Source organism: Notothenia coriiceps, unplaced genomic scaffold (assembly GCF_000735185.1).
Source record: "Notothenia coriiceps isolate Sejong01 unplaced genomic scaffold, NC01 NC01_scaffold00004321, whole genome shotgun sequence".
Lineage (NCBI taxonomy): Eukaryota > Metazoa > Chordata > Actinopteri > Perciformes > Nototheniidae > Notothenia > Notothenia coriiceps.
In genome coordinates, this window is record NW_011337022.1 from 35836 (window position 1) to 50993 (window position 15158).

Here is a 15158-nt window from a genome sequence, read left to right on the forward strand (position 1 = left end):
TTGCTGGCTCATAGTATTTTGTTTGCTTACTGACATTAAAAAGTACCACCATTTTCTCAACACACAAGGGAGAACTTTACCCTTGAATTAATAACCACATCTGGAAAGTTTTCACTGGAAAGGAAAATAATGAATAATTGTGATCTGAAGTAACTTTAGCTGTCACACACATTTTGTGGAATAAAAGTATAAGCAAAATGGAAATGTTCCATTCCAGTACATGTTCTTCAACATACTAAAGTACTTGAGTAGAGTACATTCACCCCCTGTGCACTGCAAGCAAATGAATTAACATTAATTACTTTAATTGTCTGCTCTCATTTGTTTTGTTTTGTCATAGTGTGTCCCTTTTGGTTCGATCTATATTCATTTTCTAATGTTATAATATTCTATGTTTTAATTGGTGATCGTCCGCATCACATTGTTTTGTAAAGATTTCTTGCATTTCATGTGCTACTTTCCACTATTCTTGCCTGCTTTTAATACAAAATCTTGTTAAACTGCTTTATGTTTTTCACCGACCCTCTCCTGTAAACAGCAGATTACAGGACCAAGAGTATAGAATACAGGACTAAAACTTGAATTACATTTCAAACATGAAGTAAACAAGCATTTGTTCATATGATGCACATCTCATTATACATTTGTCACTTCATTGTGTTTTTGAAGTATTTGCCCCAGTAACACATCTGCCAGAGAAAACATCACCAATCTGCATTTTTCAGAAATTTGAGGCTTAACAGACTTTTACATTATTCATCACATTTGAACTGTTTATCATGCAGTTATAATGACCACAATATGTAATTTATTCATTCAAAAAGGTCTACCAGAATTTCTATTTCAAAGTTGACAAATGCTGCCATTCACTCAATTTAAGATCCAAATTAGAGAAACATTTGATTGATGTATGGAAAAAATTTCTTTAATTGTTGGTATTTGTTTCATAATGCATGAAAAACACTTTGTTTTTTGCAGATAGTGGTCCAGTTACACAGCTGCATTACTGAAACAGAAACTTCAATATTCTCTGGGTATGAATCGTGTTAGTGACATTTTTGCGATCATGCACCATCAACCACTGAAGCGGACCAAAATACTCGACACAGTTTTATATATAAATGCATTTATTTAAGTTAATCATTTCTCCTCATTCAAAGTTGAATTTCTGCAGAATCTATAAAACAGGGGACAGTTAGAAGCGCTGTACAGTCTGACAACAAAACTAGGAACCGCGGCTGAGTACACTGTGTATATATGTACATACTGTACACACACTGATGTAGGTATATACAAAAATATACACTTTTACATGTTTCTTGCCATAACACCCACCACTGTCCTCCAATGAAGCCACACTCCTCTTAGAAAACACATCACCACCCCTGTAGTTCATTGATTACTGTTGCACCTTATATCTTTCATGGTTGAAGGGAAGAGTATTTTGTCCAAAGCCCCTCTCATGTCTGGATTCACACACACTGTGACTGAAACTGGTAGCAAAAGATGGGAAGCTTAAGCAGTCCTGAGCTGGATGTCTCCGCAGGGCTTTCACTTATCAGAGTGGACTCTTCTGTAAACCCTAAAAGAGGATTTAAGGTGGGCTGAGGAAGAATCATGAAATAACTCTGCTTCCCATTTGAGGTAAAAGGCTGAGAGAACACAGCGCTCACCTTCATAGTTCACCAAACACAGTATGAATAAAGTCCTACTTGCTCAGCTGGGGAAATGCTCTTGCTCACTGACTGGTGACCAGTTATACACCTCCTTTTAAAGAAATACTAAAACCACATAATTATAATTATTATAATAATAATAATTAATAATTCAGCCCATGTTAACACAGCTCCCATTTATTACAATTAATCAAGAAATGTCTCTGTATTTTGATTCCGCTTTCACCGTTGAGGCATTTGAGAAAAACGGTGGCGATTAATTTATGTACGTATCAATTTTGTGGGTGAAGTATTTTCTAATAATACATGTCTACAATATTGACAACATTCGTTCTCCTTTAGAATTTAGCTTTAAGCTAACACACAGAGTTAGTTCTGCTACAACAGACTTTTTGAAGACACATCTAAAGACATGAAACATTTGCAACCTGTGTCCATTATAAGACCAACACCATCATCATCTTAGAGACGTACACGCCCCAGTGTGTCCTGCAGGTCTAACTGGGACTAGGAAGAAGAATGAGATACACAACATATACCATCTGCAGTTTGCATTCAGTTCTTTGCGACAGCATTTCCAATGACTTTTACCCCTTCTCATTCTTCCTCATACAGAGAAAATAGGAAGGAAAACTTTGGCACATAGTGCTAAAGATGTAAACATTGAATAATCCAATCAAAATGCGTAGAACAAACAAATAAAATAGAATTCTTTCATCTTCACAAGAATAAGACTGGTTTTACAAAGAAAAGGCTTCAAACAACATATCTGAACAGTTGTAACACACAGCATTACCAACCACTCTCTGGGGTTAGCAGTTAGATTCTCACGCCTGTTAAGATTGTACCAGCTGGCTATTTTATCAGGGCTTGATTAAGACTTTAATAATAGAAAAAAGCTGAAGAAAATTTGATTAAGAAAAATCTTGGAATGTCCCCGTTGGTGCATTGTGCATTAGAAGTTTAATACCTTTAGTCCCTTTTTGTATAGCTGTTATCCACAATAGAGGGCGCTATACACCATTAAAAACCTCAGCATTTTATCCTCACAACATAGGACAAGGGCCAGACGCTTTGACAATGAATAGCTCAGAGTTTTGGGTTCTTATAGTGAACATAATTTAAGACTTTTGTACGTAGTTTCTGAGGATTACCACACAATTTGTAGTCAAAAGATACTAAATGTGGGGGCTACAACATATGTATCTACCCCATTACTGAATTAAAACCTGAGGCACTGTTGTAATGCACATAAAGGAGATGTTAAGGAACAACTGGTTATAAGATATATATTGTTTACTTTAATTTCTATTAGTCCTTCAATATTACAATTATTGATTTGTAACAATCTTCTACTTAATCTGAATTTAAGACATAACAGGAGCGGTAAATCCACCTGCTGCTCAACACAAAAATAAACGGAAACCAGACTTGGGGCCATTGAGCCTGGTCACCATAGCAACAGAAAACGTTCCTCACATCTAGTCACACCTCGCAGCACAATGCAGCGACACGTCAAGTCTAAGGATATGATTTTGAATCCAGCTGCAGTATGATCTGACCTTCACTTCGCCCCTCACTCTGTCTACAGTCGTGTGAATGTTGAAGACAAGGTAAACATCAGGTACAAGGAACAAAATGGTAGAAAAACAAACAATGGGATGGAAACGGAGGATGGAAAAGAACCAGACAACCCAGTAAATATGAGCAGCTGTCTTTGTCTGTTACCGTAACACAGTAAAACAAAAATCAAGAGAACAGATGTGAAAATGAGAGAGGGATACAGAGAGGATATTTGACATTAAAACAACACTTGAGGATGCAACCTCTTTCTAGACTAAACTAGGAAATAGTTGATTATTATAGGCAATTTGTGTTGTACAGTATGCTTAAAGATGTTTTGTGTTCATGTTGCCTTGAATCTGCCAAGTGATGAGTCGCTCTGAATTTAATCGAAACGATTTTCCCAAATTGTACCTTCATGACTCATCAGTGACTACCAGTACAGAGAATCATAGCAGCTAAGAGGAACCTGTGTTGAAGGCGAGGAGAGACTATTGTTGCAAAGATGCAAAACAGGCGTCAGGTAATGGATTAGCACACAGATGTATGAACTGTAACTGGCATCAGTAACACTATCAGGAAACAAAAGATGAAGATGTGGCACAATGCGGTTCGGGGACACCGAAACCTTGTTCCTCAGAATAAAGGTGCTCGTCAAAATAAAGAAAAGGTGTTCTCCTCAGTACTTTGTATCAGCAGAAACTGAGCAGTCCTGCCTGTGCAATCAGAAAGATCTGCTCACCTGCAGCAGAACAGAGTGGGGGGCAAACAGTGAAACCTTGTTTATTACAGATCCAAACCTCAGAACAGATGGTTCATCCAACAGGCACAATGAAGGAAAGAAAGACATGTTGATGGAGACACTACCGACCGACTGTAAGTGGGGGAGCTGGCTGGTGATACATGCAGCTCAGAACACATGCCTCTATCTTTTTGCATAAAAACTGTTCTGGAGGCTGGAATAAGCAACGTTTTACTTTGTCAATAAGAAAGATGGACATTGGGTGTCTGCCACACATTAGTGTTTCCTTCTATTGCCGGACAAGAGCAGGCAGGTGTGTGTTGAAATCAGGTAAAAAAAACATCTCAGTTGGGAAGATATCTGCTTGTGGTAATATTATAGATAAATGTCGGTAGTACCTTTGCAGCCATAACCAGTTGGTAAAACTGCAACATGAAATCCAGGTGGGTGTGACAGTAAACATCCCTAAATGGCAATATTAGACACAAAGAAAATGATCTGTGCAGGAAAGGAGATGTATAAATTAAGCGGCTCAGCAGGGAGCAGTTAGAATGCAGCGAGAGCTTGTGAAGAAAAACCCTTTTAATCAAAGTTCTCGTATTCCTGAAACAAAAACATCCAATCAAAATTTGGTTCCATTATTTGTGTGACAAAAGAAGAGTGTTAAGAGAGTTGTTTTTTCAAAGAGACATAATGGGGTAGACATGAAGATGCTGCGGCAGCCAGTGCGACAGCCCGACGACAAACAGTAAACCCTGAGGGGTGGCTTCAAGACACTTCCTGGTTTCGGGTTTTGAACTTCCGGCCAAACCAAACCAGTTTCAGGCCCCGACCAAAGCAGAGAAGCTTCTCCCTTAACCCCTTTCCCCTTTCCCCAAGACCCAATCTGCAGAAGAAACTGTGTAGGAACCAAAGCAGAACACACAGCTTCTTCTCTCCACTGTGGCTCTCTTTCCTCCAATGATCCTGTGAACTAATGATAAGAGGAAAAGCTCAAGGAGTTGAGTCCATTTCCAGCCTTCATATCACTCTACGCCCAGACCTCAACATGAAGCCTCCACCTGCCTTTACAGGCTCCGGCTCGGCGTGGTGAAACAGAGAGAAAGCCCAAAGGAACAACAACATTAATGTCCCCTTCCTTTAAGAAAACGAAAAAAAGAGTTCCTGTGAAACCTCCGCGGAGAGTTACCGGCAGTCAATACAAAATATTAATAATAAAATAATTTCAAAGTAAAAACGGTTCTACCTCACCTGCATTAAAGAACGTAAAATAACAACATTTGCTTCTGGAACCATCAATGAAAAAACACTGAGGTATGTAGTTTGAATGGAAAGTCGCTCCATCGCTTTTATCCTCATAATGATCATCATTTTCACCTTTCATCCAACAAATACAGTCCGTTTCCTGTTTACTCCAGCAACGTCTACAAGCCCCTCCCCTGGTGGGTTTGGCTCTTTTGGGAGGGGTGAGGGTAGGGGAGAGGTGTATAGACTGGCTGCACCTCCGAGGAGCGAGAGGGGTCCGTTTATCCATCCAGTCTTTTTCCATCTCTTAATCCGTGTCTCAGAGTCTGTTGGTGTCTCTATCAAACATCCAGCTCTTCCCAGGGTCCGCAGCCCCCCCCCTATGATTGTAGATTGAGGGTGAACTTCCACTGCTGGTTGAGGCTCGGGCTGCAGACCTCCACCGTGAGGCCCCCCATCCTGGCATTGCGGCTGTCCAGGCAGAGGTTGCTACCCACGTGACGAAGCTTCGAGTTGGACTCAATCTGCTCCCATTTCTGCTGAGACACAACAATGTTTCAATTATTTATTAGTAATTAATCCTCATTTAACTAGAATGTATTGAGATTCAGAATTCTTGCCAAGACTTCAGCATAAAAGGTTTCACATAAAATAAACATGATGTGCATTATTCAGAGGTCAAAAAATCCGTAACCTCGTTTTTGTAACCTTACATGCTTATGAATAAATCTACCTTAAAAGCATTTTCATCAAAGATATAGAAGATGAAACAGTCAAAGGGTTATTCATTTCTAAAGAGTAAACACTTTTTTCCAATATGGTCCCTGGCATCATAGAAATCTCTATCACACAAAACATTGCACATCATCCTTAAAACCGTAAGCAGCAAGGTGAGAGCTACTGATAGCTATAGATGTCAGTAGAGATCATACATAGAGGCAGTTTGTGTTATAATATATGATGTATGTAAAAGTGCAATAATATGTATTCGATGTTCTTATATTACCGTGTTTACCTGTCGGCTGTCGTTCTCTCGACAGCCCTGTAGTTTGATGAGGGAGCCGGCCGTGCGGTCCACCACGGTCAGACACAGGTCCATGTGCTTCACAGACTTATCCTTGGTCAGGGCCCACTCCTTTGGATTATACAAATTAATTGAATTAAAACTATAGTTTGATACACATTCGAACACTGGAGTTAGGGATGTTCTGAGCAATTCATTTTATATGGAGCATTGGCTAATATAATGTTGATATCTGATGTTTTATCTTATAACTTAATACACAGTACACGTTGAAGTACTGCACATCAAAACAATCAGTAAGAACGCTCAGTAAGAAACCTTTTCCACAAAAAAAAAACGTTTCTTTCAATGTTCTCCAAGTATTTAAACTTTTTTTAAATTCAAAAAGAAATAAAAAGGAACGTTGTTGCTGTGTTATGGCTTGTGCTTTGCAGATCTGACAAACAACAACATGTCATAGTGATGGTGGACTTAGACTTTATTTCAGTGTCTGCATTTCATCACAGGGAGATTTATGCCAAAAGAACCATATTGTCGTTTACATATCTAAAAAAAAGAGTGGCAGTTCATTTTGAGAACATTTGAGACTTTAATTTGAAGTCAAGTGGCAATTTTTGCAAAATGATGTTATTAAACCAGACCTGAGAAGCCAATGGGTATGACAACTGTTTACCCAGTAAGACCACCACACCTGTTAAAATTGTCTTCCGGATGCATGTTGGCTTTACATCGTCATGGGACACTGTATGCATCAGACAAGTGTGCAAAGTAGTGACAGTTTTCTTAATTGACTAAATGCAATGAGGTAGAGTGGGAGTTAAAAAAGTGCATCTTGTGCAGGGTTACTGAAAGACCAACATTGAATCTGGTAAAATCCCATACCATACCCCCTCTTCTCTCACCACCAGTGTCACCAGCTGCCACCGTGGGGCTTTAAAACAAAGCAACTGACATGCTGACCTGTGTGTGTCGTCGTAGTAACGCTACCTGGTTTCCTCCGGCGTTGTGGCATTCGTAGACGCCCACCACGCCGTCAGCAAAGTGGCCCAGAGTGTCCAGACAGTTTCCTCCCTGCTGCAGCGCTCCGAACGCGATGTCCTGGTGGTCCGGGACACTGAACACACACAGACACCGTGTTGTTAAATATTTCCCCTCATCATGTTTGTATCAAATCTAAGACATTAAGTAGGGTGTGAATCGTTCGGTTTCTCACGATTTAATTCGATTCTTGGGGTCACGATTGGATTCAAAACGATTCTGCACTCTGTACATAGGGTTGCTAATTTCATCTACTCCAGTCCGCTGTGCTCTAATAAAGGGCGGTGGGCAAATGATAACATGGAGGCAGAGTAAAGTGTGTAAAGGATTATGTTTTTAATACTTAAAAAGATATTTAAACTGAGTGCAGTATAAACAACACAGCAAACCTGAAACAAATAGGTACCATTTCGATTTCGTTAAGGTACACTTCTTACTAGAACGTTTTTTACTGACTTCAAGAAAAAAAAGGTGAATATATAAATGATGCCTGTTAAATTAAAACAACTCATTGGCTTAGGCTAGCTGCCCTTTTGCGGCCAATTTAGAAAATGAATTGTATACAAAACAACAGTCTTAGTCACACTGGCATGATAAGTTTCCTTAAAATTGTTATTTTGTGTTTTTTTAACCAATCACACAGTTCTATTTGAGAAACTTCGCTCTGGTGTGTAGGCTCACTATCGAAATCCTAGAAGATAGGAATCTCTATTCTTTCATGATTCTATTTTTTCCACCCACCCCAAATATTAAGGATTTATTATGTAAAAGTAAATAGTGTAAACTAACACTAAAGACAAGAAAAAAGCAGTTTGCGTTAAATATGGTGAGCAATTTTATTCTAACAAATAGAATAATATAACCTTGTTGCATCTGAAATTATTCAAATTTAGATCTGTGATATTTATACATAATTAATAATATCATTCCTGAAAGTGACAAATTGCAAACCTGACAAAATGTAATAATGGGCCTGAGTCATAATTGCTAGTCTGAGTTAGTCATTAGTGTCATCACAGACCCTAGAGAGCTTTATTAAAGTATGAAACCTTAGCTGGCAGCACAGAGGAGATCACAGTCATACCGATACTGCTGGCAGAGCTGCGGTTTCTTACCAACTGAGTTCTTGTCATACTGAAACTGCCACTCAGAAGTTTTGTTAAATGTCATTAAGTTCTTATTACGTAATATTATATCCATACCCCTATCATATTTTGTCGAAAAAGCTCCAATTCTCTTACCGTAGTTCCGGATAGACATTGTCCAGGTACCATTTAAATGGTTTGCATCCTAATCTCTTCTTCATCTCCATACGACTCTGGATACTGAGAGAGAGAGAGAGAGAGAGAGAGAGAGAGAGAGTAAAAAAGAGAGGAGAAGAGACGGTGAGAGAATTAGAGGTTTGATCTAACTGTCTCTCAAAACATTTATTAAATCTAAGACATTCTGTGAAGGCAGATAAAAGAGGCATCCTGCACAGAAAATAACAGTTTACAGCTGCTCTGTATGGATGTGAGAGTACTTATTGTTGTGGTGCACAGAACAAAAGTCACCTAGTTTACAGATAAAGTGAAATAAAGTAGCAGAAAATACCATAAAATTTATGAATTCAAAAATACAGTTGCATGACATGTATAAAACCTCTATAACAAGCCTGTTTGATTTATAAATAAATCCCTATTTCATGGGTCTTTGCTCATTTTTACAAATGCATTGTGACCATCGTTACAGTAATCCCTTCTGCATGTCAAATAATACAGCAGTCTTTTGACTTTTTGCCCTCTTTAACCCACATTAACTTTCTGTCATATATTTTACAGCTGACATACTGCTGATTGGTAATCCAATTAATCTGCCCATCACATGGCTGCCTTTGTAATTTCACGATCTTGTTACATTACGCCCTCTGCCTCCTGTAGGGCTCGCTCTTCATGGTACTCACTTTCCATAGGGGACGTTTCTCGCTGAGGGGACGGCAGCGTAGTAAAAGTTTTTATACTCATCCATCCACACCTCTGCTGCTCTCCTCGTGTTCCTGAGAGAGACGAGAGGCAAGAAAATGAGGGACGGATGGCGGACAAGGAGAAAATGGGGAGAGGTTTGATGGGAGACAAAAAAACGAGAGCAAGGGAGGAAAATAAGGTTGGACGAAGAAATAAAAACAGAGAGTGATAGAAAAAGAACATTAGACAGAGGATTGAAGAAAGGGGGCAGATAGATTTAGTGTGTGTGTGTGTGTGTGTGTGTGTGTGTGTGTGTGTGTGTGTGTGTGTGTGTGTGTGTGTGTGTGTGTGTGTGTGTGTGTGTGTGGTCAAGCAGCAAAGTGTTATCAAGATATCAAACGACAATCTGTCAGATTTCCATTTTCTGTTTATAATAAAACCCAGTTCTGTCCGACCATGTGTCAGCAGGAGTCAGAACTCAACTTGATCATATTCTTTCTAAAACTGTGGTTTAAAAATTCCCTGGGTTTCCCCTCAGATAAAAGTGAGACAGCTCTGGATTTCTTTGATAGTGACAGTCATTGATACTGAAGAAAAACATGATTCACAGAGAAGTTGTGGAGTTATAAGGAGCATCGGTTTTCTAAGCAGATTTATGGTTTTTAATTTTTTGCCCTAAAAATACTGAATATAAGAATATGTCATAATATAAATCATGCATGTGCTCATTGTTCAAAAGAGAGATAGTTAAATAAACCAGACTGCAAGAATAAAGTTACATTGAGGCAAGCAAACACTCGTATACAAATATGCAAATGTTTCCAATGAAGTTTACCGAGTTGGCAAAACTCAGTGGCACACACACACACACACACACACACACACACACACACACACACACACACACACACACACACACACACACACACACACACACACACACACACACACACCACCGTCCGTCTTTTCACTGAATTGTCGTCTTGAAAAGGGTACTCACAACAATTCCGCAACAACATCATCTTCACCTGTTGCACTTGTCATTTCAACGTTAAAAACAATAACACGGCATGAATTGCTTCGTCGCATTCATCTAGATCCTCTGTCTCAAGCCAGTGAACTACTGGGCCTTTTAGAGTACCCTGGAACCAAGGGAAACTCTGAAAGAATACGCCCATTGGCTACAAATCAATATCTGATTGGTTGATCAAACTGTCAGTCCAAACAAGGTACGCTCTCATTCAGTGCAACGGCCAGGGCATTCTATCAAGGATGTAGAATACCTTGGTTGAAGGATATTCTACCCAGAGACCCAGAAACAGATCTGATTGGTTGCTTTCTTTTCTAACACAAAACCACTGAAATGCGTAGAGCATGGTCCGAGAAGGACAAACAAATCAACGTAACACTGTAATATTACAGATCAACAACACAGATACGATTCTCATTTATTCATTTTATATACATTTTATTTATATAATCAAATCGATTTTTTGTTTGTTTTTTCTGAGTGTTCCCGGCTATTCTCTGAATACCTTGAAGGCCCTGACGGTTCGCCACTGGCAAAACTGAGCCAAAATCAGAACAGCTCTTCAGTCCGTGTGCCTCATTTAGAAAAGGATATTCACTCAGCACTGTGAACACACTGTTGGTTTAACTGAGCTGTTTAAAATTCATTAGAGCTGAAACAATTATTTGCTTAATCTATTGATTGGCAGTATATGTAATTAAAAACTAATGGGTCAATTTCCCAGTTTTTTAAGCAAATAACATTTTTTCTTCCAGCTTCTTAATTGTGGGATTTAATGCTTTTCTATCTTTAGTGACAGTAAACTGAACATCTCTTGTCGTACAAAACAAGCTATCCAAAGACGTCCCCTTTGGTTTAAGTACATTGTCATTTAGGCCAAACGTTAATTCAACAAAGTTATGGTCAGATTAATGCATGTGGAAGATAATTGTTGGTTACAGGCCTTAACTTCATAACAGGCCCTAACTGAGAGTCAAAATACATTTGATGATGATGGATGTGGAGACTGAAAACAGGTCCTATGATTCATGAAATAAAGACACATCCTGCTCCAGACACATACACACCTTGTACTTGTGAAACTTTAAAGTGGCATTGTGGTGACACCAGTTAAGGGAAAGTTTCCTTCATTGCTTTCGTCTGTAAAACCGGATTAACAACAGTCTACAGTGTATTCGACAGGAAATGTGTCTCATATCTCATATTGAAACAGAGAAGAAGAGTTTTCTCTTTTTTCTAAAAGCCACATTCTTCCTGTAGCAGTCAGGCTGTGTAGACCCACCACGGCCCCCTCGTAGACCACCACACAATACGGACTGTTGACATATTGTGCAATATACAGTAAACCCCTGTTTGTGATTGTACGTTTCTATTATCATTCTATGTAAAAACATCTTGTCATAAATGATCGTAATACTTGAATATGCTATTTATCTCAAATGTTTTAGCCATGGTTGTTTACTTATTTCTCTCTATTTCAATGCTAATGTCTGCCTTTCTTACATTTGTTGTATTATTACATGCTTTTTTTTTACCTGCTATGCCACTTTTGCTGTAACACTGTACATTTCCCCGCTGTGGATCTGAAGATCAGGGAATTAGATTTCAGATGATGGAGGTGAAATCACATATTGTTTTTGTATTTTTTGCCGTTACAATTTACAACAACCATCTTAGCTTGCATTATGCAGAAATCTGTGTATTCATCCTGATCAACATGCAGCCCAGGAACATAGTTTGGACAGAGGACTCGTAGGGAACTCTATGCGGCGTCAAGACTGTCTTTCCTTTTCATGATTGTACACATAGATATTGTAGTTTAGATAGAAATGCTGCTCCCAGAACAATTATAAACCCATCTGAGCAGGCGCTGTCTCGAGGCTCCCCAGGGAGGATGTCTGGGGCGTTATTCCAAATTGAAGGGCAAGACGCTGAACTGAAGCTGCCTCAGTACAGTGAAGCTGCTCTGCATTGTTGAGGCTGATACAAGAGAACACCACTGCACCCAGCAATAAATAACTTATCATTTTGAAAGTTTGGAAAAGGTTATGCAACTACTTTGAGAAATGTGGAGTTGAGGTCCACAGAAAGCCTCTGGGCTGAGATGGCAGAGACAGCTTGTTATAGTCAGCTCTGAAACTGTTGAGTTCCTTCAGATCCACTGCAGTCTTCACTTTCTATTTCATCCAGGTCCACATCCATTCACAATTTATAAGGACTACCACAGTTTTATACCATTATTACGAGGTCAGTGCTTTTCACTTGAGCACTGTTTGATTCACTTCTATCTAGAGCATTCCTTATGGTCATGCCATCAGAAAACATTTAGTCATTTTCATCTGTGGCTGGCATTACAAATATCACTTCATCAGCATCTTAGACTTAAAAAGGGAACATTCTGCATGCTCAATTTTGGAGAAAAAGACAGGCAGACAGACATATCAGCGAAGCAATTTACTGTTGTGGACGGGCAGGAGTTAAACAGTGTAAGCCACCTAAAAAAACAATATCAGTTTAGCTTTCTACTATATTTAAAATATTTTCACCACTCTAACGTCCGACCCTTTCTAATTGGGGAGCTAAAGCCTTAACTCCATTGACAAAAACTGTGATTTCACACCACAGAACACGGGAGATGTAAGTCTATTGCCGCCACAGTTGGTTAGTTACTTTGTGTTATTGTGTTTCTTTAGTTTTTTTAAAGCACGGCTTCTCAAAATGTGGTCCGCGGACCACTGGTGGTCCGTGAGCGCCCCCTAGTGGTCCCTGAGTATATCGGTAACATTTCACATTTTAAATAAATAAGTTAATTTAAGTTTTCCGCACTCTCGCGGGAATATCCCCGCAAAGGAGCGAGCTTAAGTTTTGCTTTCGATTGCGTGATATAGCCCAGCGCAACACCTTCGTCACCTGTTTGTACCATTTTCAGGCGATTTGTAATCTGTTCTACAAAAACGATGTGTTTTTGGATATTTGTGGAGTTAGGTGGTCCGCGAGTGTTTTTTTTTTGGTTAAGTGGTCCTTGGTATGAAAAAGTTTGAGAAACACTGTTTTAAAGGGTAAGTTCAGAATCAGACAAACAACCAACCAATCGAGGCAGCAGCAGTCAAGCAAATTGCAGGACAACCTTTTACCTCTGTGCTGTTAATCCTGTCTGTTACTCCAAACTAGCTAACTTTGGTAACTCAAACAACCCCTTTTCAAAACCTCCGAACTATCCCTTTAAGACTAGCCCAAAAACACTCTACATAGTTGATCTATTATGCCCTTCATTACTTGTGTTTTCCACAGTGATACCTACTTCATTGGGCACACCAGAGAAACCACAGCTACTATACATTCCCTGTTATCTTTGTGTTAAAGTTCTTTATCAGTGGGTTTGTCTGGCTCGTTTCCAAGGGTTGTTACTTGAGGTTGGAGACTGTAATAAAGGAGAGATGCATATCTTCCCTTGTATCATGTTTCCCATTACTGATGCTCACCGATAATGTTGTCACATTTATCAAAGCTCTAAAGGGAATCGCATGCAAGAACAGCTCTGCTATATTTAAGAAGAACATTCCTTTCTAGTCTGTAACCAATTTTCCATGTGATTACTTTTTAATTGTTTTTTAATTGCTGGTGCTTGGTTTTAATTATCCAACACTGGTTTGAGTCTCAAAGCTGGAATACAAATCCATTATGTATGTTTCAGTGTTTACAGAAAAACTGATATAATGTGAGCATAAAGAGAGGTCTAGAAAGAGTTGTTTGGGGCGAATGTTATCAACCCAAATGAATAAATAATATCCATGAAAACGATGATTACAATATATATTCCAAACCAGAAATAAAACATTGGTAGAGCTGTGCTATATCCACTAACTGCAATTAGATTGGAATAGATGCCATGTGAGGTTATTATGAATATTGTAATATTATGGTGCAGCTTGTTGAGAAAAGGTCCTTTTAGTAGCTGTTCTGGAGCTTTTCTGATCACTTCACACGATATTCCTCAGAGTTTACCCTCCAGGCATATCAAATAGTTTGACATATTTGGAAATTAACATTTTTGTCATTCAATCCACCAAGCCAGCGATTAGTAGACATCTCACATTACCTGCTGAGCTGCCCAATAATTATCCAAAGACTAGCAGGGGTCATGACCTTTTTCTTTTTCCTACAGCTCACTGTGTCGCTAATATCACTAATACAGGACACATGCATTCATCATAAACATACCTCTCATTCCAACCCAATGCACAAATCTACACAACATAATTATACAAAGCGTAATGAAGACCTTATGGCTCATTAAAGGATGGCAAAATGTATCCAGTGTATGCTTGAGAACTGGCAGCAATGCGAGGGTGTGAATGGGATTAATTGTTGTTCAGTAATCTAATGAAAGAATTTGACTTTGGTTTGAGCCTTGGTGGTTAATTAATGCTCATTAACCTCCATCGTGTGTGTGTGTGTGTGTGTGTGTGTGTGTGTGTGTGTGTGTGTGTGTGTGTGTGTGTGTGTGTGTGTGTGTGTGTGTGTGTGTGTGTTACTTTGCAAACACAGTCCCACTGCCTCCGGGGAAGGTGTATGGATGTTGTTTTCTGAAGACGTGCCCAACTCTGCTGCAGGGGATGATCTCAAGACTGCCACCACACTGCCACACCCGAAATGAGATCTCTGAAACACACACACACAAACAAACACAAACACACGTCAAAACACACACACGTCAAACATGTGTTCCAACCAACTGTTTCCAGGTTATTTTAATGAACAGCATGTAAGCAGCGTTGTGCTGTTGTCTGCACCTCATTAATGTTTGCAGAGTGTTGACTTTGTCAGATTCCCGCACGAACATTGTCTGCGTCTGATTAAATGTTCTTTGAGCGTGATCTCAAGGAAACCAGTATCT

General features: G+C 39.2%; 1 protein-coding gene across 1 annotated transcript; it reads right to left on the reverse strand.

Moving 5' to 3' along the window:
• Positions 1-1425: 1425 nt before the first annotated feature.
• Positions 1426-14923, reverse strand: galnt2 (UDP-N-acetyl-alpha-D-galactosamine:polypeptide N-acetylgalactosaminyltransferase 2; the record flags this gene model as incomplete). Its single annotated transcript, XM_010767407.1, has 6 exons — positions 1426-5762; positions 6242-6361; positions 7238-7364; positions 8530-8613; positions 9231-9323; positions 14797-14923. Coding segments are annotated over 6 exons (707 nt in total), but the record flags the coding sequence as incomplete, so codon positions are not given.
• Between the last annotated feature and the right edge of the window lie 235 nt (positions 14924-15158).